Source organism: Garra rufa, chromosome 15 (assembly GCF_049309525.1).
Source record: "Garra rufa chromosome 15, GarRuf1.0, whole genome shotgun sequence".
In the NCBI taxonomy this organism is placed as follows: domain Eukaryota; kingdom Metazoa; phylum Chordata; class Actinopteri; order Cypriniformes; family Cyprinidae; genus Garra; species Garra rufa.
In genome coordinates, this window is record NC_133375.1 from 31913715 (window position 1) to 31938518 (window position 24804).

General features: G+C 34.5%; 3 protein-coding genes across 3 annotated transcripts; all 3 read right to left on the minus strand.

Moving 5' to 3' along the window:
- Positions 1-909: 909 nt before the first annotated feature.
- gclm (glutamate-cysteine ligase, modifier subunit) lies at positions 910-11551 on the minus strand. Its single transcript, XM_073819308.1, has 7 exons — positions 11294-11551; positions 8953-9018; positions 8331-8415; positions 8190-8246; positions 3060-3262; positions 2843-2957; positions 910-2705 (listed from the first exon to the last, which is right to left on the minus strand). The coding sequence occupies exons 1-7, from the start codon at positions 11414-11416 to the stop codon at positions 2533-2535; spliced, it is 822 nt and encodes a 273-aa protein (XP_073675409.1). The 5' UTR covers positions 11417-11551; the 3' UTR covers positions 910-2532.
- Positions 11552-12802: 1251 nt separating this feature from the next.
- slc5a9 (solute carrier family 5 member 9) lies at positions 12803-22728 on the minus strand. Its single transcript, XM_073818620.1, has 13 exons — positions 22599-22728; positions 22430-22501; positions 22006-22110; positions 21531-21695; positions 20362-20467; positions 20183-20263; positions 19885-20090; positions 19617-19752; positions 19361-19468; positions 15953-16103; positions 15416-15584; positions 15086-15301; positions 12803-13336 (listed from the first exon to the last, which is right to left on the minus strand). The coding sequence occupies exons 1-13, from the start codon at positions 22725-22727 to the stop codon at positions 13001-13003; spliced, it is 1980 nt and encodes a 659-aa protein (XP_073674721.1). The 5' UTR covers position 22728; the 3' UTR covers positions 12803-13000.
- Positions 22729-23111: 383 nt separating this feature from the next.
- Positions 23112-24359, minus strand: mrpl55 (mitochondrial ribosomal protein L55). Its single transcript, XM_073819771.1, has 3 exons — positions 24201-24359; positions 23611-23812; positions 23112-23369 (listed from the first exon to the last, which is right to left on the minus strand). The coding sequence occupies exons 1-3, from the start codon at positions 24242-24244 to the stop codon at positions 23220-23222; spliced, it is 396 nt and encodes a 131-aa protein (XP_073675872.1). The 5' UTR covers positions 24245-24359; the 3' UTR covers positions 23112-23219.
- Positions 24360-24804: the final 445 nt, after the last annotated feature.

Here is a 24804-nt window from a genome sequence, read left to right on the forward strand (position 1 = left end):
ATCAATCGATGCAGGAAAGCATCGCTGAGCAGTTGGTGAGTTGTAAGTAATGATATGGATTTGTGGATTGATTTTACCTTCTTGGAAGTTTAGCTGTTGACAGACACTATTAAAATGAATTTAGACATTATTTAATCTATGAATGTCTGAATCTTTTTTCTTTGAAAATCTAGATTCTTGGTGCAAAACAAATTTGTGACCCTGCCTGGACCACAAAACCAGTCATAAAGTTAAATTTTACAAAACTGAGATATATACATCATTTGAAAGCTCAATAAATAAGCTTTCTGTTGATGTACGGTTTGTTAGGATAGGACAATATTTGGCCGAGATACATTTATTTGAAAATTAGGAATCTGAGGGTGCAAAAAATCAAAATACTGAGAAAATCACCTTTAAAGTTCTCCAAATTAGGTTCTTAACAATGCATATTACTAATCAAAAATGACATTTTGATATATTTACAGTAGGAATTTTACAAAAAATCTTCATAGACATGATCTTTACTTAATTTCCTAATGATTTTTGGCATAAAAGAAAAATCAAAAATTTTGACCCATGCAATGTATTTTTGGCTATTGCTACAAATATACCCCAGCGACTTAAGACTGGTTTTGTGGTCCAGGGTCACATTTGAGAAAATCACCTTCTTAGTTCTTAACAATGCATGTTACAAATCAAAAGTTAAATTTTGATATATTTACAATGTACAAAATATCTTCATGGAACATCTTTACTTAATGTTTAATGATTTTTAGCATAAAAGAAAAATCGATCATTTTGACCCAGACAATGTATTTTTGGCTGTTGCTACAAATATACCCCTGCTACTTACTACTTAAGACTAGTTTTGTGGTCCTGGGTCACATATAAACAGTGAAATGAATAAAAACCCAATGCCAGTCCATATTTCATTTCCAATTTCGAAGTTTATAAACCACATTAAAAATGTTTAAAGCAAATATGGGAAAATAGTAATTACATGTACAGTACTTGAAAGAAATGCTCTCTTATATGATTGGATCCAACAGGAATCGTCATTACAATGAATAAATAACACAGGTAAAAATATATAGTCTGACTATTCGCTTGATACTGGAACTATAATCATTACTTTCCTTCAAGTGTGGAATTTTCCAGTGTTTTTATATATACAATGAGTTACTGCCGTCCATGCCATGCATGTTAACAGCCTACAGTTACATATTTGAATATTTCTTTTCATCAGATAAGCAAAGCATTTTGTTTACAAAGAGATGCAAAAGAGAATCATCTGCTGACAGGTAGAAACAGGTAAGAAAACATTCACTGAACATCCAGGCAAAGCATCAATCAAAATAAATTATACAAACTTAAAAACGCCAGCAGGACTTAAAATTTGACATTAAAATTTAAAGTACAAAAATCTGCAGCTACACCAGTCAAAAGTTTCTCAGCAGTAAGATTTTTAATGTTTTTTAAAAAAGTCTTTTCTGCTGACCAAGCCTGAATTTATTTGATCCAAAGTACAGCAAAAACAGTAACATTTTGAAATAGTTTTTGAAATATTTTCTATTTAAATATATTTTAAAAGTATTTTTTTTCTGTGATTTCAAAGCTGAATTTTTAGCGTCATTTTAGATACTTCAGAAATCATTCTAATATTCTGATTTGCTGCTCAAAAAACATTATCATGTTGAAAAGGGTTTTCAGGTTTCTTCGATGAATAGAAAGTTCAAAAGAACTTATCACCTTTGATCAATTTTAAGCATTCTTGCTAAATAAAAGCATTCATTTCTATAATGCCCCCCCCCCCCCTCCCCTCAACTGTTTTAAATATTGATAGTAATAAGAATAATAAATGTTTCTTCAACAGCAAATCAGCATATAAGAATGATTTCTGAAGGAAATGTGACACTGAAGACTGGAGTAATGATGCTGAATGTGACTTTGATCACAGGAAAAAATACTTTTTAAAATATATTTAAATAGAAAGCAATTTTAAACAGTAAAAACATTTCACAATAATACTGCTTTTGGTGTATTTGGGATGAAATAAATACAGGCTTGGTGAGCAGAAGAGAATTCTTTAAAAAAAACATTAAAAATCTTAAAACTTTAAAACTTTTCACTGGTAGTGTATGTGGCCCACTCATTGAAAAAATAAAATAAAACAAAGAAATCTCTATTTAGCGATTTTCAAAGGGGCAATGATTAACAAAACAACATTTTGGTATTTGAAGCATCTAAATCTGCTGTCCCATCAATCACTGTTTTATATTCAATTTTTACCCTTTAATAAATACAGAGAAATGAACCAGGCAAAGTCGGGAGAAAAAAAAAACAGACAAAAGAGGCACTTTGCATTTATCTACAAAAACAGATAGCTAAATATTCTAAATCATGAGGAAAAATGAGTCAAGTGAGTTAAGTGAAGTCAAATTCACTTTAGTGTGCTGACCAGTAAAAACACCTGTAAAATGATGTAGCAGATCCCTAAATTTAGTGGAATAAATTTCAGGAAACCAAAAAACCCTGTTCAAACTGGACATGTTAATGGTTGTTGCTCTTTTTAGCATGAACAATGTAACCTTTTGCTTTTATGATGCCTCTGCTTTTAACGATGATGGAGTACCGTAAGACCCACTCCAGGCTCCAGTCGGCCACCTGCAGGTCTTTGCTGCTCCCCTGCACTGCTTCCTGAAAGCCTGCTGCACTGATTAGCTCTAGACACAATAAGAAAGATTGCCATCATTTTATTTCCTGTGCTGTTGCTCATGCCGTTTCATAATTAAATTGCAGGGCCAGTTCATACACACAACCATTGAGCTCAGTGACTCAGCATATAATAGCAAATACACACCTTTGGGGTCATTGTGTGTAAGCAACTGTATGTCGAACTCTTTAGCAAATGCAGTGAGGTCTGGAGGCATCACACAGCAAGAGGCCAGATTCACCTGATTACTACTTGGCTTTATCTGCGTCGCATGAATGAGCACAAAAATACATTGTCAATTATTAATTGTAAATACTAAATTATTCTGTTATGTGCAGAAAAAAAATTAATGCTCATAGCAGACCTGAGCCCAGTTATAGAGCTGCTCTAAAAGAGCTTTGTCCAAGTCCGACGTGCCGATGGCAACGATCTTCTGGCTTTGCACGAGGCTTTCCAACTCCTCCCACAGTGGCTGCAGGTGGGTCAGTGTCAATGCCTCACCCTCAGGGAGAGGAGGTGGAGCAATGATCACAGAGTCCAACTGAGATACGCCTAACGAAAGACAAGCTGAACAACACAGAGAAGAGAGAGAGAGAGAGAGAGAGAGAGAGAGAGAGAGAGAGAGAGAGAGAGAGAGAGAGAGAGAGAGAGAGAGAGAGAGAGAGAGAGAGAGAGAGGGGGTTATTGTCGAATCAACTGAAATTAGTATTTACAAATGCTACCATTCAAACTTTTAGGCCTAGTAAAAAAAGGTTAAAGAGATCATTTTATTCAGCAAGCATGCATTAAATCGATTAAAATATGACAGTACTTTTAGACTGTTAGAAAAAATATCTGCTTCAAATAAATGCTGTTCTTTTGAGTTCTGAAGTAATGTATAATAATAATGTACAGATCTTTTTTTTTTAAATACCATGATTCTAAATGGACCTCAGGGGAAAAATATCACGTGATCTCTTTGTTTAGAGATTTTCACATGTATCATTTTTAGTAATTTTCATGTATTTCTTAGAGTCTTATTAAATGTCTTAAATACTATGGAAGCAAATCATTTTTTTTTTTCAAATGTCATTGCGACTTTTTATCTCACAATTCTGAGGAGAAAAGGCCTGAATTGTGAGATAAAAAGTCGCAATAAAATTTTTAAACATTTTTTAACTTTATAGACTAGATAGTATAATTCCACAAAAATATCCAGTGTTTCTTTAGCACTAAATCAGCATATTAGAAACATTTCTAAAAAAAAAATCATGTGACACTGAAGACTGCTGAAAATGCATGCTGAAAATAAATTACATTTAAAAAAATAAAATAGAAAAGTTGTTTTAAATGGTACTTTTAAAAAATTATAAATATTAATGTTTTAATATATTTTTTTATCAAATAAATGCAGCCTTCGTAAGCAGAAGGGACTCTTCAAAAAGTGACATGGGTAAGTTTAGACTAAGTGATTTGAAAGTGTATATGTTGACTAAAAAAATATCATGTGATCTTTGTTTAGAGATTTTCACATATATCATTTTTTAGTCATTTTTATACATTTCTTAGAGTCTTATTAAACATCTCAAATACTATGGAAGCAAATAAAAAAAAAATTAAAAAATGTTATTGCGACTTTTTATCTCACAATTCAGGTTTTTCTCCTCAGAATTGTGAGATAAAGACTCTGTATAATTCCACAAAAATAACCAGTGTTTCTTGAGCACTAAATCAGCATATTGGAATAATGTCTGAAGGATCATGTGACACTGAAGACTGCTGAAAATAAATTACATTTAAAAAAAAATAATAATAATAACATAAAAACATTAATATTTAGAATTTTTTAAAGTAACATTTAAAATTACTTTTCTTTTTTATTTTTTGTTCATCAAATAAATGCAGCCTTGGTAAGCAGAAGGGACTCTTCAAAAAGTGGTGTATATTTAGACTAAGTGATTTGAAAGTGTATATGTTGACAGATTTTTTCAAAAATACTGCTACATAGGCATATATGATGTAAAAATTATGCTCATTATTTAACATTTTTATGACATTTATACCTAAACTTCACAAAGTAGTCATTTCATGAGGATGTTGCTAATTTCATATTCTAAGGGGGCATTTATTAGGTGAAAAAAATACATTGTACAGAAAAATGTACAAATTATTATAATAATTAATTATGGGTCATAATTAAGGGTCAAAGAAAAATGTATGTATGTATGATCTTTGTTTAGATTTTCACAGTCGCAATAACATTTCTTAAATTTTTTTAGACTCGCAATTGCAAATTGCAAAGTCCGAATTGTGAGATATAAACTTACAATTCTGAGAAATGATGTCAGAAATGTATCATATAAACTCACAATCGCAGCAAATAAAGTTTCTATCTTTTATCTTGCAAATTTGATTTTTTTTTTTTTTTGCAATTGCGAGTTTATATCTTGCAATTCTGACTTTTTTTTCAGAATTGAGAAATATAAACTTGCAATTGCGAGAAATAACGTTTCTATCCTTCATCTCGCAATTCTGACTTTTTTTTTTCTCAGAATTGTGAGATATAAACTCACAATTGCAAGTTATAGAATTATTACCTTACCAGTAATAACACACAGTTGTGTTACAAAGTCAGAATAAGACATGGTTACCAATTCTGAGAAAAAAAAATTGTGAGATATACAGTTGCAATCAAAATTATTCAACCCCCCCAGAGACTGCAGTACTTTACAAATGATTTTTGCTCTTTCTGAAGATCCAGGAATAAAATTGCATCTACAACAGTTTTCTGGCATATTAAAAAGTGATAATGTCCAGTATATAATGTAATGTTTTTGAGTTATAGGATTTTTTCATAACACAGCTATGTCAGAATTATTCAACCCCTATTCAACATTGCTGTTTTAAGACAGTTATTTTTATGGTAAGGAACAAAACTGTCTTAAAAAATTGTCTTTAGCCTTTACAAACTTATTAAAAATGGAATTAGCTTGGGGTGTTACACATAGTATACTCTTAGCCCATGCATGTGCTGAAGATGAGTAGCAAATATGGTAAAGTCAACAGAGCTCACGCAAAATCAATAGAGAAGAAATAGTTTGCTATATTAGAAAGTCTAAAACTACATGAAGGTTTCTAAGACATTACAAGTCCCTAAAGACACAGCTGGCAGCCGTATTCCTTAGATTAAACTGTGTTGAACCAGAAAACCTTTGAGGCTGTTGAACAAAAAAGCACAATATCATAAAATGTTTGATCAGATCAACTGAGAAAAACTTGCAATGTACAGCCAAAGACTTGCAAGATGACCAGACGAAAGATGGAAAAATATTTCAATGCTGTGTACAAGAGGAACACTAGACAAGTGTAGTCTTCATGTTGAGACATCTTGCCGAATACCACTCTTGACCAAGAAGAACAAAAAGGCTGCCTTGAACATGCCAAAATTCATTTGGATAGATCTGTGGAGTACTGGAAGAATGTTTTATGGAGTGATGTGTCCAAACTGGAACTTTTTGGGTGTATGGATCAGCAGTATGTCTGGCGCAAAAATGACAAAGCTTATAAGCAGAAGAACACCATCTCCATCATCAAACATGGAGGTGGGCCAGTCCTGTTATGGGGTTGTTTTACTGTAGCAGGAAGTGGAAAACATGACCATACAAAGGATATCATTGATTTATTAAAAATTATAAGACCATTTTGGCAAACATTGTGATGCCTTTGGTGCAAAGTCTGAAGCTAATAATCAATAGACTTTCCTGCAGGACAATCATCCTAAAGTATACGTTCAAATCTACTTAAGCTTGGTTTAGGAATCTGTCATAGAATGATTTTAAGTGGCCTGTTCAGTTTCCATATTTAATTCTCATTGAAAATACATGGTTGAATTTGAAGCAAGCAGTGGCAAAGTAAAAACCAAAGATTATCAGTTATCTGAAACCTTTTTCAGGGGAGGAATGGCCCAAGATTGCAGCAGAAAGGTGACTAAGAAGCATCTAAGCACTTCCAGGCAGTGTTTATTGGTGGTTTTAAAGAATAAAAGATTCTACACCAAATTTACTTTCAGGGGTTGAATAATTTTGAACATGAATGTTTAGAGCCAATTCGATTTTTTGTCATTATTCATCAACTTACGTTCTCAGAATTACTCAAATGTGTATTAATAAACTTTCTTTAATAGTTTGCTCATGCCTTTGTTGAATTGTTTTCACAAAATGTTGTTCTCTGCAGCAAAATGTCTTGCAGGTCAAGGGGGTTGAATAATTTTGATTGCAACTGTAAACTTGTAGCCTGGCAAGCCAGACTTACATCAAGATGTTTAGTCTGGAAACTCTCCATAGACGCGGCTTACTCCGAGGGGCGGGATAAACGGTTGTCTCTCAAAATCCCTATGCACGCAATAGGATAGCGCTTCAACCAATCAGACTCCCGTATAGCAACTGACATCGGCCGCTTCGAATGTCCCCCTGGTCGCCTTTGCCAAGTTGCATGGCCTTAAGTCCAAATTTTGTAGCCTCCTTTAACTGGTCCTCTAAAAGCGCTATCAATGGTGAAACAACAATCACAAGCGGGTTGTGGCTGAGTCCCATGCGTTTTCCCACCAGCGGAGCTAATTGGTATATTAAGCTTTTTCCGTATCCAGTCGGCAAAACTCCAAACACATCTTCCTTTTTTAAAAATGACTTAAGTGCCGTTCTTTGCTCGTTTCTTAAAGAAAAACTTAACTCCAAGTCCTCCAGAGTCGCGGCCAAAGCCGATTCGAAAGACCGCTGTTCGACAGCTGCAGCCGCCATTCTTTGTTTTTCAAGTGGCAGCCGTCGCAACTCTGTCGTCATATGTTAAGCCCGCCCCGCCTACTCTATACGCGTTGTGATTGGCCTGACCCAATTTGGGTTTTTGCAGCTAGAAGGTCTATTGAGAGTGTCTAGACCCACCTGGCTGCAAAATAATTTTTGCTGCCGCTAGGGTGCGTCTAGATTTCTAGGCTAGTAAACTTGCAATTCTGAGAAAAATGTCAATTGTGAGTTTAAATCTCGCTATTCTGAGAAAAAAAAAGTCAGAATTGTGAGATGTAAATTCACAACTGCAAAAAAAAAGTTGTAAGTTTCTTTAAAAATATTTTATTCAGTGGTGGAAACAGGCTTCCATACAAATACACTCTTAGTATGCTCTATTCAGCTAGTTTAGAGTAAGAAACCTCCACTAAGTAAATATACATAATCAAATTGATCTAATTAACCATATGTGACCCTGGGCCATATATATTACTAATAAAAAAATTAGTTTTGATATATTTACATTAGGAAATGTACAAAATGTCTTCATGGAATATGATCTTTACTTAATATCCTAATGATCTTTGGCATAAAAGAAAAATCTTTACTTTTGACCCAAACAATGTATTGTTGGCTATTGCTACAAATATACCCATACTACTTAAGACTGGTTTTGTGGTCCAGGGTCACATATTAAAAATAATCATGTATACAGCATTACATTAAGCAGAACTTACCCATGTCTACTGCACTTCTGATGGGTGAGCGGTCCGACTCAGTGAGAAAAAGCTTGACTGTAAAGACATTTAAACAAATTAATAACATGCACTTGCACTGCAACCGCAATATGTAATGCACTAAGGATCAGTAATCCTCACCAGACACTTTCAGCTCCTCTCTCTCCTCTGGGGTAATGGCCTCTGTGTTTTCTGGAATAGCGCAGTCCAGAACACTGGGGAGCTCCTGAGGAAGAAAAACAGGGGTAATTGCAAAACCATGCTATCATGGAAAATGTCCAGTCACTTACTGGATTATGCATTATAGTTGCATAATTTTTTGGCAGTCTTGTGTCTATGAAACTCACTTAGCATGAGAAAACATTAGACACCTTGTTAATGGACTGCATGAAAGGAATGCATCAATAAGCCTCAGCTTTTGTGCGCTAAGACCTTTACTCTCTACTCGCTGAGCTCTCAGACAGATTCGCTGACAATGGCAGAACGAGCCAGAGCAGAGACACAGCGGCCCCATGAACAATCACCATAACAACTGTCTTTTCATCTCACTGTCTATATATGCTTTAATGGTGCTAAAGAGGCAGGCATGCTTTCCCACAATCCACAGAGTGCTCAACTGTTTATGTTCATTGGGTCTGATTACTTCTTGCAACGGAAACTTTAACATGTCAAAGATGACATTTGTTTAGCTTAAACTGGCTTGTTTACAGTTTCTCAAGGTTTCGTTTTTCACTTTCGGAGTGAGTGTCATGCGAGGTCTTACAGAGTCCAGAGATGACGGCATTGCGGAAAACCAGTCGCTCAGTGTGCCTTGGATGCAGTCTTGAAGCTGTAGATTGAGCCAGAAAACATTGGAAAACATGTTAACTAACAGGACAGACTACAATTGAAATATTATGAAACATAAAAACAACATCTTGGCAGCCTTCCCAAACTATTTCTTAATATTTATAGGCATAGACACTTTTGGCACTCTAGGATTTTTCATAAAGGTTTAATAAAAAGAAACAAACAAACAAAGACAATAACATAAACCACATCTCATATTATATTATATAAAATATTTGTATTATGTTTTTTCATATTTTTTTTAACGATAATTAATTTGTTTTATTCATAAAAAAAAAATCAAATGGAATATATATATATTATTCCATTTAATAATTATTATTCTTAACAATAATAAATTTGTTTTATTCATAATTAAATAGAAAAAAATAATGGAATATATATATATATATATATATATATATAGCATGTAATTTTGAATGAATAAATTATTGTTTAAAAATGCAACAGATAAAAACCAGATAATTTTGTTTTTTTAATTTTTCAAAAATCATGTTTTTTTATTATGTTTTTATTGTGTTAGCTGTATTATTTTTAGTTATTTTTACTTATTATTATTTTTAACAATAATTAATTTGTTTTATTCATAATTAAATGAAAATTTTAAATAAAATTAAATGGAATAATATATATTGCATTTAATTTCGAATGAATTAAATAAATTAATTATTGTTTAAAAATGCAAAAAAACAGATAATTCCATTTTTTAATTTTTCACAAATCATGTTTTTTATTGTTATCATGTTTTTATTGTGTTAGCTGTATTATTTTTACTTATTATTTTTAACAATAATTAATGTTTTATTCAAAATTAAATGGAATAATATACTGCATTTAATTTTGAATGAATTAAATAAATTATTGTATTATAAATAAAGTATTGTTTAAAAATGCAAAAAAACTATTCCTTTTTTTAAATATTGTTTTTATTGTTCTATTGTGTTAGTTAGCTGTATTATTATTTAGTTATTTTTACTTATTATATATATTTTATAAATAGTACAGAAACAACCCATTATAGACTCTCTGTTGAGAAAAAAAAATACATATTTAAGACATCAAGCCATCATGCCCTCAGGTAGTTATAATCTTACATAACCTCACATATACATGTTTAAACATCACTAATCCTCTGGCGTGGGCTTGAACAAAATGCCTACTTTTTATGATGGGATGTGAGAGAGGTTTTAGGCAGTACAAAATACACAGTCATTTTGTCAATTATCTGTTAAGATTATAAGACATTATGCTGAAAATCTGCATCAGCAAGACATAACCAGTGTTTCTTGAGCACTAAATCAGCATATTGGAATAATGTCTGAAGGATCATGTGACACTGAAGACTGCTGAAAATAAATTACATTTAAAAAAAATAATAATAATAACATAAAAACATTAATATTTAGAAAAACATTAATATTTAGAATATTTAGAATGCTGAAAATCTGCATCAGCAAGACATAACCAGCATGTCTTCATTCCAGCATGTCAGGTCTGGTCAAGTCACATTTAATTATAGCTTCCCTAACAGATCTAATAGTGAGTATTACTAGGCAGAATCATTGGTTGCATGCACAACTGCACTTTAGGATGTCAAAACAAAACCCTGTTCATTTGAACGTAAATCAAACAACAGTGCAATGCATTGTAATTTCCCATACATTTTGCATACTGTCTCATGTCATGAGCAGCACGAGGCCATTGACGTCATTAATGAAAGTAGGCGAATCATATCTTGTAACCCCATGTGAGCCGACTCGATATTAATGACTCGACTGAACCGATTCGCAAAGCTTTCGACTGTAAATGCTTTAACATAAACCAATAATATATCACCACATTATTATTATCGAACAGGAATGACAGTATGTCAAGGAAAAATATAATTAGGTTAATCATGTCAGAATTCAAATACAAAACAGGTGTACACAAAATCCAGCATATACAACTGAAAAAACCCACTGTCAATTTTTATAAGGAAAACGTACGTATTTAGCCCTTTTTTAACCGTTCGTAAATTACAGGCTACTCGAGGGATGCCTCAAATGATTCTGTGAATCGTTTCGGTGAATGAATCGTCCGACGGAACCGATGTTCAAAAAAGAACCGGACGTTTCAACGACCTTATAAACATAAATAATGGGGTGTCCGTGTGTGAACTCATTCACCCAACATCACACTATAAAACATACCGTGCCCGCACTGCCAAAATAGACCAAGATGCACCATTAGCACTGCAAACTCATTTCACTTACCTCCTCACTAGGTGAAGACGGACATTTCTTCTTAAGTCGACTGCGGCTGACTAAATTCCCCGTGTGGAGCTTCAGGGTTGTCGCGTGATTAAAAAGCCGCTTCGCGTTTACATGGGGCTCCATTGCTAGTACAAATCGCTGACTGGAAACAAGTGTTGTCTGTATGTAACTATTAACCGGATAATGCCCTCGGGTACAATGTTACCTTCTCTCTCGAGTGCACTAAACAGTGTAGTATGACTTTGCACTTGTAGTTCATTCAAGTAGAGAGGAGGTTAGAGCAGAGAGATTCACGCCCACAATAAGAATATAGATGGGTTGCTTTGGAAAACCTGGCGAGGATCATCCCGAAGTGGATCGGAATACGATTTAAAGAAACGTTCAACCTATTTTGAGGCCCCCTATAATAGGGGATATTGTCTAGCACTATCAAAGGACCCCATGCAGACGGAGAAATGTCCTCTGTCGTTTCTACAATGATGATAACGGAGTTGCTGGCTTTTTAAGCTTTTTTATTTATAGAAACAATAAGTGTCTGTTCATTTCTACACTGCATGTTTATCAAATAAAACATTTGTTGAGGGGGCAAGCTAAAAATACGAAATAGACATTTTTAGCATTTTAATAAGTTACATGACCTAAAAATAAATTATTATAAAATAAAATAAATAATTTGAAGTCATCTCACAGTCTGGTGTGGCCCCGCCCCATGGGTGTGAACGATTACAAGGCATTTTACCTGTTATGCTTTGTCATTATGAAACAGCATAAGTACAACTTAAAGTTCATTTCCAGAACATAAATTTTATAATTTGCTCACCCCCTCGTCATCCAAGATGTTCATGTCTTTCTTTCTTCACTCGTAAAGAAATTTCAGGAATTTTCTCCTTGAGTTTGTACTTCCAAAATGCAGTTTAAATGCAGTTTCAAAGAGCTATAAACGATCCCAGCCGGGTAATAAGGGTCTTATCTAGCGTAACGATCAGTCATTTTCTTAAATGAATATTTTAACATTTTTTAACCACAAATGCTCATTTTGTAGCTCTGCAATGCGCATGCATACTCTGTGCGCTCTGGTGCAAGACAGTTAGGGTATGTCGAAAAACTCCCATCTCATGTTCTCCTTCAACTTCATCCTACATTGCTGCAAAAGTACCGACCAAATGTTTAAAAAAAGTGAAAGTGTAAAGAAGATCAAACGGCCAATTACAAAAAAGGTAAAACAGCGATGCAGGGCAGTTTTGAATTTGGAGGGGAACATGAAATAGGAGTTTTTCGACATACCTTAACTGTCTTGAACCAGAGCGCACAGAGTACGCATGCGCATTGCAAAGCGAAACAAGATGAGAATTTGTGGTTAAAAGGTGTATAAATATTAATTTATTTAAGAAAATGACCAATCGTTAAGTTAGATAAGACTCTTATTCCTCGGCTGGGATCGTTTAGAGCCTTTTGAACACATGGGCACAATTGAAGTCCACTATATGAAGAGAAATCCTGAATGTGTTCCTCAATAAATAAATAAAAAAAATATGACTCACCATTCACAACTTTTATTGCACATTAAAGTGAAAAAAGACATTGACAGAATATAAAATGAGAATGTAACTGCTATCTAGATCCTAGATCTGTTTTTTTTTTTTCTTATATCAGTATTATGGAGCTTCTTACAAAGAAAAATGCCTAATTTTAAACTTTGTAGTACATTCATGCAAAGTACCCCCAGAGAAAGACATTGACAGTGAGTAAAATGAGTGCATTAACATTGCAGACAATCTTCCAGGTGTGGTCTTCTTCAATACTTGTGAGTTTCCTTTCGAGAGCCTGCCGTTCCTCCTCACTCATCTCTTGTTTAGCCACATGGGAGAGACCACACAGCCACATTCCAGCACGCTTCCACCATGCAGGCGTGTCCTCATCTGACCCCTCTGACTCTGTAGTGCTGGGATCAGAGCTTGCTGGTTCAGATCCTCTGGCCCAGGGGTCTTCCAGTTCTACACGATCTTTCTTACTGTGTCTTGTCCACCAGGTCAAACGAATGAGCTAAAATTAAATATAAGTTATATTAGCTTATATTAGCTGCTAAAATATTGTAAATAATATAATTTTTGTGCAGCTTTTATTTTGTTTAGTGATAGTTGTTCATGAGTCCCTTGTTTGTCCTGAACAGTTAAACTGCCTGCTGTTCTTCAGAAAAATCCTTCAGGTCCCACAAATGTTTTGGTTTTTCAGCATTTTTGTGTATTTGAACCCTTTCCAACAATGACTGTATGATTTTGAGATCCATCTTTTCACACTGAGGACAACTTAGGGACTCATATGCAACTATTACAGAAGGTTCAAATGCTCAAAGAAGAAAAAAAACGATGAATAAAGAGCCAGGGGTGTAAACTTTTGAACCGAATGAAGATGAATTAAGATAAATGAATGAATTTTTCATTTAGTACTGCCCTTCAGAAGCTACAGAAGATACTTACATGTTTCCCAGAGGACAAAATAAGTTAAATTTACACTTATCTTCAAATTGTTATGATTTTAAATCCGTATTTAACCTCAGAATGATCTAAAAGTAAAAAGAGGTGCTAAAGTTTGATTTTGTGGTGGCTGTGCTTTAAAATTAAATAATAATAAACAATTCAAGAAATTAAGGATTTTGAAAGTCTGCCAGTAATTAGTGTTGTGTTGTGTATACTGTAAAGATAACCTTGCCTTGTTTAAATGTTTACAAATGATTAACAGCTGAAATTGTTAGAAATTTAAAAAAAGTACAAAGTAATCATAAAGTACTCAAATGTAATCTGCAACATTAATAAAGTAATTTAAACAGTTACACTACTTATCACATTTTAAATAGGGTAACTTGTAATCTGTAACCTATTACATTTCCAAAGTAACCTTCCCAACGCTGCTAGTTAAAATCGAATACTTTATTTTAATTATAAGCAACTTTGCAAGTACATGTCAACTTATTCCATTAACCCTAACCGTAAACTAGTTACATACAGTTGCATAGAAATTAAGAGTTAGTTGCAACATTACTTATAGACAGTAGAATGTCCGCAGTGGATTATCAAAATAAAGCATAACCGCTGATCTAAATGTGACCATGGACCACAAAATCAGTCATAAACCATTAATGTATGGTTTGTTAGGCTAGGAATATTTGGCAAAGATACAACTATTTGAAAATTTGCAATCAAAATATTGAGAAATCTTGCCTTTAAAGTTGTACAAATGAAGTTCTTAGCAATGCATATTACAAATCAAAAATTAGGTTTTGATATATTTACGATAAAATATCTTCATGGAACATGAGCTTTACTTAATATCCTAATGATTTGTGGCATAAAAGTCTATCATTTTGAACCATACAATGTATTGTTGGCTATTCCTACAAATATACCGGTGCTACTTACGACTGGTTTTGTGGTCCATACATATATTCTCTGCTATTTGCTATTTTTAATCCCAAAAAACTATATATTTTTTATTAATAATTAATTTCCAAAATTGAAGTAGCGAAAACTTCTTTTGTGGACACTAATAGGAAATGGTTATAAATAAATAAATTAAAATTAAAATCATTAAAATAAAATAAAAATGCAAAATGTTTTATGGGTGGGATTAGTCTGTAATATGTCATTTTTAAAAACTAAAACTAATATAAACACCTATGGGAAATCCCATAGGTAATTGGGTATGCAGCATTTATCTCCTTTTTGTAAGTTTTGTATACAAACGGATATAAATGATTATTTAAATGTGCGTTTTTGGATTGCGGTTCATAGTTACATGTTGCTCTGGAATAGGTGCAGTGCAGAGACTGACAGCTGTGATGATCAGAGCTGTCAGTGCAAGCAGGATGAGAGCAAAATACAGGTAATGCACATCTTTCAGCAGGGCAGGACGGGGGTCTTCTTCTCCGCATGATGGGGTGCCATACACAAATTCCATTACCATCCTCACAGTGCCCACCACTAGTCCCACCATCAGACCCCAAAAAGCACCCTGTGCAGAATAAATAGAAAAAACTTAACTAGATTGTTTCATAAAATAAAAGTGTTATAGGGCATTTAACTTTCACTTTATTGCATTGGCACAAGAAAAGGTTAATTAATTTACCTGTTCATTTACTCGCCCCCAGAAAATGCCCATAATGAACACTGTGGTGATGGGAGGTGCCAGGTAGCTAGTGATGGCCTGAATGTAGTCAAACAGCTGTCCACTATTGGCTGTTTGAATGACTGGAATCCACACAATGCTTAGGGCCACTAGAAATAAAATGAACACCCTGTAGATGTAAATAAACAAATAAAAATGTAAATTAAATAAAGTGTGTATTTTGGAAAAGAACAACTGTGTTAATTTAATTTTGAACATACTCATGCTTCATGAACCTCACTGACAGTTTATCAAGTATCAAAGTTCAAACTGAGTTTTGTTATGCTTTCACTCTGCCTTTGTCACCCCCAAAAAAGGTCAACAAAACCACCATGTGGTTACACCACTTGGTGTAACTGGTGGTGGATTGGTTCCACTTTCGTTTCACTAGTTTGTACGCATGTAGTGAGAGCATTCACTTCTTTTAGATACTTCAGCTTATTCTTTGAAAAATATGTACAAAGTTAAAGTTTTTCCACAAAACATTTAACACTCTACCTGCCCACTACCATGAGCTCACTCTCAGAAGCCCGGGGCCGAATACGTTGCCATATGTCCATGGTGAACAGAGTGCTGCTACTGTTGAATATAGAGGTGAGAGAGGACATGAGTGCTGCCATCATCACAGCGATCATCAGACCTCTCAAACCTATAACACAATTACAGGGAAAGAAAGATTGAATTAGAGTAGCAGTCAACATATTTGATCATTTATGCATTGTTTTTTTTATATATATATATATATATTTTTTTTTTTATTATTCATACCCCTGTCAAATTCTGACTTAAAGTTACTTTTATTCAACCAGCAAGTTTTTTTTTTTTTTATTAGAAATGACACAGACGTCTCCCAGAAGATAATAATACGATGTACAAGAGGCATCATCGTGGAAAAAAATATTACTCATCTTTTATTTACATTTGAACAAAAAGTGGCATGACCAAAATTATTCATACCCTTCTCAATAATCAATAGAAAAGCATTTATTGGCTATTACAGCAATCAAATGCTTCCTATAATTCCACTAGTCTCCACTAGTATTTTTGCCCATTCATCTTTAGCGATGAGCTCCAACTCTTTCAGGTTGGAGGGTCTCCTTGCCATCACCCTAATCTTTAGCTCACTCCACAGATTCTCAATTTGATTTCAGTCAGGACTTCTGTGTGTTTTGGGTTGTTGTCGTGCTGAAATGTCCACTGGTGCCCAAGGCCAAGTTTCTCTGCAGACTGCCTGATGTTGTTGTTGAGAATTTTGATGTATTGCTCCTTTTTCATGGTGCCATTTACTGTGATTATGTTCCCTTGTCCACCGGCTGAAAAACACCCCCAAAACATTAGGTTCCCACCGCCATATTTGACAGTGGGGATGGTGTTCTTAGGGTTGAAGGCTTCTCCTTTTTTTACGCCAAATGAAGGCTACATCATTGTGGCCAACTTTTTGTTTCATCTGAGTATAAAACATAAGACCAGAAATCTTCTTCTTTGTCCAGATGAGCATTTGCAAAGGCCAACTGGGCTTTTGTGTGCCTTATCTGGAGAAGTGGTGTCCTCCTTGGTCTGCATTCGTGGAATCCAGCGGTGTGCAGTGTCTGTTGGACTGTCTGCCTTCAGATGTTGCCACCAGCAGAGCCCAGATTCATCAGGATGGCCTTGGTGGTGATCCTTGGATTCTTTTTTACCTCTCTCACTATCCTCCTGGCCAGCACAGGTGTCACTTTTGGCTTCCGACCACATCCTCTGAGATTTTTCACAGTGCGGAACGTCTTGTATTTTTTTTAATAATACTTTGCACTGTAGCCACTGGAACTTCAAAACATTTAGATATGGTCTTATAGCCCTTTCCTGACTTGTGAGCAGCCACAATGCGCAGCCGCAGGTCCTCAGTGAGCTGCTTTGTCTTAGCCATGACTGTCCACAAACCAACAGCAAAGAGCTTTTGTTTTTCAATTGTTGGGTTGATTAAAACAGCTGTTCCCAATGAATCAGGGTAATTAGGATGCTTTAGAACAGCTTGGACTATTTGGAATGGTATAGAACTTTGGATTTTCCCATAGACTGTGACAGTTTGCAAAGGATATGAATAATTTTAAACATGCCACTTTTTTGTAAATGTAAATAAAATCTGAGAAATATTTTTTTCCACAATGATGCCTCTTGTACATCATCTTATTATCTTTTGGGAGAAGCCTGTGTCATTTCCGATCAAAGAAAAACTTGATGGTTGAATAAAAGTAACTTTAAGTCAGAATTTGCCAGGGGTATGAATAATTTCAGGTTCGACTGTATGTATATATTTAGGTGTTGGGGGTAACGTTATCTGATTACTTTTTTAAGTAACTAGTAAAGTAACGCATTACTTTTTAATAAGCAAGAAAATATATACTTACTTATTCAAAAAAGTAATGGCAGTTACTTTGTTGTCCCATTTATTGATTGACAGCTCTTCTGTCGCCATGTTGAGAGAAATCAAGAGTATGTGCAGTTGGCGTTTGTGTTGTGATGTGTTGTGTAAACATGATGCTGTTGTACTAAACTAAACGTCAACATGCATTTTCTCATCTCACTTGCACAAAAACACATTCAGTATTCCTTTAAAATGAATAAAAACAGTGAAATGCAAACTCAGAATGACAAAGCAGTGAATACTTGCATCACTTCTCTTGTTGCCTTTCGACTGAAAATTATAATCAAAAAGTTGCAAAATGAGGCATTGTGTAAGTATTTTATTTTCTGAGATGTGCTGTGGTAAAAATAGCAACAGGTAGCACCAGTAGCTCACAGAGTGCAACCATTTCATGTCACCGAAATAATGGTGGCCCCGCAGTTCAAAATATGTATGAAACAATAAGGATTTTTTAAATAAAGGAAAACTTTTATGGGTTTTCTACTACATATTTCAGTAAGAGACATACAAGTCTTAATACCCAGGGTTTCCTTTAAAAACTAATGCAAAAATAATGTCACTCATTACTTTCCATAAAAAGTAACTATAAGTAAAACCATTAGTTACACCATATATATGTATATATTTGAAAGCACTTAAAATACTTTTAAATGTTTTCCCTTTTCTGTTCTTCAAACTGCCACTTTGCTTATCAAAATCATATCTGAAGATAAGATATTTTGGTAAAAAATCTTTAAATTAAAATTCTGCCAAAAGTAACATTAACATTTCTGTTAAAAAAGTAACTACAGAGACATAAAATGTTTGAATTGTAAAGGAGGAATTATAGAAATTAATACCTTTATTTAGTCATTTAAACTTAGTGATGATAAAGACATTTATAATGTTATAAAATTTCAGGTAAATGCTGTTCTTCTGAACTTTCTATTCATCAAAGAAACTTTAAAAAACATTCTACTTTTCCACATGATAATAATAAATGTTTTTTGAGCAGCAAATCAGAATGTTAGAATGATTTCTGAATGATGATGTGACACTATAGACTGGAGTAATGATGCTAAAAAATCAGCTTTGAAATCACAGGAATAAAGTATATTTTAAAATATATTCAAATAGGAAACAGTTATTTTAAACAGTAATAATATTTCAAGATTTTACTGTTTTTGCTGTACTTTGGATCAAATAAATGCAGACTTGGTGAGCAGAAAAGACTCCTTTGAAAAACATTAAAATCCTGGTAGTGTAGATATATATATATATATATATATATATATATATATATATATATATATTATCATCATTTAAATATATTATTATAATATAATTATTATACTATTGATGCTATTTAGAATAATTGTTAGTTTATTAACATTTTCGAGCATTTTCTTTTCGTTAACTTGATTCTAGGGGAGAGTTCAACTAATTGATCCAAATGCAAGTTGTGCAACTAATTGAAAAATCACACATATGATTATTATAAGAAAAACATAAGGCTGCCATACCCACTGGCATGAGCTCCACAACTAACTTTGGGTAGGCGATGTTAGTGCAGCCGACACTGGCCCCACAGATCTCCATACACTTAGCAGGATCCACACATCCTACTTCATCTAGAAAATACACAAACACCATAACACTATTTACCATAAAAAGAGAGATTTTACATTTATGCAAATTAGATAGTCCATTAAAACCCTTAAATCAATCTTTCTTATACCCAGACCATATATTAAGGAAAATGCAAAGAATGAGTAGTACTTGGGTAGAGAGCTCTGCTGATCATTCCTGGCATAACGACGAAGAACATAGGGAAGATCTTGAGGTAGCCACCAAGCACCGAACCACCTTTGGCATGAGACAAGTTTTTGGCAGAGAGAGACCTTTGCACTATCACCTTCAGACATGAAATAGACACTTTTAGATTGCTTGCTGTAAAACTATTTTTAAGCTTAAAGAGAGGCATGTGTATGTGAAATCCTCTGCTGAATATTAATTCATCCTACGATGCACAGTATTTTAAATTTACCTGGTCTGTGCACCACACCCATGTGGCCAGAACAGTGAGCCCAAAAATTAGGCCTGGCCAAGGAAGGTCTCCTGTCACTGGATCTCTGAAGATATGAAATGCGTCAGACCGAGGAAGATGACAAGTGGTGTTGGGAACCGTGATAGCAGGTATAGCTCTCTCATACTGAACCAGCAAACCCTCATACCAGCCAATTTTGTCGAACGCTGTCAGGGGAAATTCGATTGAAATGCAATCACTGTATTTATCCTGGAATAATTCATGTAAGTATTACATTTCATAAATGAGAGATCTATACCTATGAACATGAGGACAAATGCTCCTATTACCATGATGACAGTTTGTAAGGCATCAGTGTAGATTACTGCTGTCAACCCACCTGGATTAAAACAAGCCACCAATTAAAGCACTTCAACTAGAATCACATCTAGGCATGAGTTTTCTAAAATATCAGTCAATAATGTGTTATTTTATTACCAGCTATAGTATAGAGTGCAGTGACGGCTAGCAGCACAACGGTGGAGACATACAGGTCCCATCCCAGAGACACCTGGATGAATAAAGCCCCTGAAAAAATGTCTGTCTGGAAAGAACACAGTTATGATTATATTATAAATAATGATAAATGATTGATACTTGTACATGCATATTTATTTTTTTGGCATTATCAGTATAATATTATCAATATAAATGTTACTTTAAAAAATATAAATCAATTTACAGTGGGGTCTAAAACTAAAAGTCCACTTATCATTCAAATTTTATTTATCGCTTTTTTTTTTAATTAATATATTTATTCTAATTATAGACTAACATTTCTCCAGTTTTGGAAGATTCCGTTTGTTTTAATGTACTGTTATTTTATTTTAAATAAATATATATAAACAATGTTTAACAAATATATTTAACACATACAGTTGAGGTCAAAAGTTTACATACACCTTGCAGAATCTGTAAAATATTTTACCAAAAATAAGAGGGATCATACAAAATGCATGATGTTTTTTTTATTTAATACTGACATGAATAAGATATTTCACATAAAAGATGTTTACATATAGTCCACAAGAGATAATATTAGTTGAATTTATAAAAATTACTGTTCAAAAGTTCACATACAGTTGATTCTTAATACTGTGTTGTTACTTGAATGATCAACAGCTGTTTTTTTTTTGTTTGATTTGTTTTTCGTTTATTGACAGTTGTTCATTGTCCTTGTTTGTCCAGAATAGTTAAACTGCCGCCGTTCCTAATTTTTTTTTTTTTGCTAGTCTCACAAATTCTTTGGTTTTTCAGCATTTTTGTGTGTTTGAACCCTTTCCAACAATGACTGTATGGTTTTTAGATCCATCTTTTCACATTACAGAAGGTTCAAATGCTCACTGATGCTTCGAAAGGAAACACAATGCATTAAGAACTTTTTAAATTTGAAAATCGGGGTAAATGTAGCTTCTAAAGGGTAGTGCTAAATAATAATTAAAAAAAAAAGATATTCAGGCAAAAATAACATGTATTTTGTATGAACCTGTTTATTCTGCAAGGTGTATGAAAACTTTTGACCTCAACCATGCTTAACAGATTTGTAGTAATTATTATATATTATTTAATAATACTTAATTCACATTTATTAAACTATAGAGTCTTACTGATATCTTGGTGAAAATGTAGAGAATGAGAGAGAGCACACTCATGTAGATTCGGATGCGCTGACCCCCGAACCTCTTCCTCAGATACTCTGGCATTGTGACCACTCCAGCAGAAATATACACAGGAACAAAGATCCAGCCCAAGGCAATGAGGACCCATGCTGCCTAAAGAGCATCATACTTTTCAGCATTTCAGCATGTATTGCAATAAGACCGTCAAACATTTGATTAGCCTAAGACAATAACAATCTCACAAGTGAAATCAGCAGGGGCGCCACTCGCAATTTTGGGCCCTATGACAAAATATGAGGTTGGGCCCCCCCACCACACAAAAGCAGATCTCTGGGGGCCCCTAAAAGGCGTGGGCCCTTAGAATTGTCCTAACTTACCCCCCCTTAGCGGCGCCCCTGGAAATCAGTAATGACTAAAACAACACTGAAAGCTTGTAAAATGAGAACTCAATTGTCAGATGTACATTCCACTCAAATCCTCCGACTGCGAGTCCTCCTGCGGCTCCTGTTCCTGCTAATCCAATGAACAGACCGCTGCCTACGTTACTTGACATCAAAGAGGCTCCAATCTGTTGAAACACAACACAAGAGAGACATACTGAGAAAACTAAATGAAACTAAAAGAGACATGTCTTCAGACTAAATACAAATCTTCTGTGAATATAAGTTTGTGTGTAACTGTTGTATATGATTTAATTCTATATAATGCAAAACGCTTTCATGTCATAATGTGTTTACATGAGAAATTGTTTTACGAGACTGTATTGATTTAATTATTTCCTTTTTCCTGGTTGTAATTCCAGGCGAGGACTTTAAAAACAAGATGCTTCCTTGTAGACATCCACAAAATAAACATATCCAGTTTCATTAAACACATAAAAAACTCACTGGCCACCATGTCATGGATCGTCCGGCCAAGAAGTATCCACCCACTGTCCCACGGTTGGCTCTGACTGAAGACTACAAATTAAAAAACACACCAGTTTTCTTCAAGAATTAGACATGCAGAATTCTCTACATCAATGCAAATATTACCAGCATGCAGACTTCCACTTACCCATATTCCAACTGCCAACACAAACACAAAGTAGACCACAACCACAGCAATATCAGCAGCTTCCAAAGTAAACTTCCTAGGCACCTCGGGCTCTGGGGTGCCCGTTACAAGCTCAGGTGAAGCTGGCATTTTGTACAATGCCTCGGGCAAAAGTGTGAACTTTGAAGCAGGTGCTAACTTCATTAATAATTAATCAGGCCAGTTCCAAAGAATGCTGAGAATGCAATGCTGAGAGTTATGCATTATAAGACAGATACACGTAGCCAGGTGAGGCCGCTGTAATCTAATCTATTTTAGAAGTTAACGGTTTACATTTTAGAGAAACCATATATTAAATATTCTGTGGAGTTATTAAGCATAATAATCTAAATAAATTGATTACATTTCAATAAAAGTTAGAAAAAAAGGTGTTCTAAAACTTTTGACAAGTACAGTATGTATAAGAATACTTAAGGGGGGGAAAAAGTTAATGCTGCAATTTAGCCCCAAATAAAAAAAGACAGAATGACCACAAACATTTCAAGACTTTTTAATTGCAGCACGACATAAAAAAAATTGCAATATTGTTCAGGTGAGACAACATATATACTCTAAATGAGGGATTCGACTGCATCAGTCCATTCATTTCTTCTTCCAGAATTTGCTGTAATCATCAACTTTAAAATCATCTTCAAAGTCATCCAATTTCTTTTTAGCGGCCCTCTTCGGTTCTCTTTTCCGCATTCTGATTTTCCTCTCCTCCTCCGTGAGGGTTGTGATGTCCACTGGCATCTTTGGAAGGAAAGAAATTAAAAATAAAACCTGTTTATAACTGATTTAAAACACCAACCCCAGGTGTTTTTTTTAACCTGATGACATTTTGAACTGCTATTGCATGACAGTTCTTCAAAAAAATCTTCTTTTCTGTTCATAAAATAGGATATCGACATAACATTGAATAAATAATAGCAAAATTCTAATTTTTGGGTAAAGTGTGCCTTCAATGAAAAAGCCTAGAATATAAACCACTAACCTTCATTATTCTCCTAGGCTCTTTATATCTGATGTTTATGGTGGACCCATCAGGTCTCACCAGCAGAACTGGATACAACCTTTCATACTTCTGCCTCCCAAAGCGGACCACACAGGTTCTGTTGGAGTTTGACTGAAAGACTGTGGTGTGAAATGTGGATGTGGCTTGCAAGCATCTTTGGGTGACAACAGCCTGAAGACACCTGTGTAAAACAATAAAAGGAAATTCACAATCTAAACTTTTCTGAGGATCATTGATTATGTTTAAGCTAGCTGTAGTAAAATCGGAAAACAATGCTATCACTGTAGCTTCAGAACCTGAGTTGTCTGATCTCATACTATTCAGTGCTAAGTCAGATTGACATTTTTTGGATATATTTGTCATTGAGAAAATAGTCAAGAGAGCAAAATCCTTCCATAAGCAGATCTTATACATTTTGAATGGGAATAAAAATATATTTAAGTGGTAAAATAGTCACCATGGCTTCGTTTAAAAATAATACGTAACTCTAAACACGAATATACATTCACTACCACACTATATCAAAGATGTGAGAACTCAATGTGCTATCGGTTCACCAACTTACTTACCTAAATATACTCTTGCACGGCTGGCCAATTGTATTTAAAGCCATGGCTACAATATTTGCTGTAAACGGCTATGCTGTAAATTTATTCATGTGTAAGAAAATAAGAGCAGAATTTTTCAGAATGAAGAAGGTCACCATCAACAAACGGCATGGAGGTGTAGCAGCATAAAACGCTCCGCCTGGAAACTTGTGCTGCAACTGCCAATAGTTCCGCTGTCCAGTGTTGCCAGATCAGGTTGACGATTTCCAGCCCAAAAGCTCACCAAAACCCCAATAATGACTGATTGCAGAACAGCAGAACCATACGTCACAACAGTCACACGGCAGCAGCGCCACGGCAGCAGGCTCAGACGGTAGTGGGCGGAGTCTCCTGCTGCAGCCCAATCAGGTCCCACAAAATATCCGTCCTAAATAGTATTCGAAAATAGAATTGGTATGTCCTAAAAAGTATTCCAAAGATTTCCGGACGGTCTACTACAATTTACCTTTAGAATTCGAAGTACGGATTAATGCGCACTCTAACGGCTATTATATTGCCCACAACACATTGCGTGTTGAACGAGGATTTGATTAGAACTACAAATACGCATAAAAAGTGTAAAAAA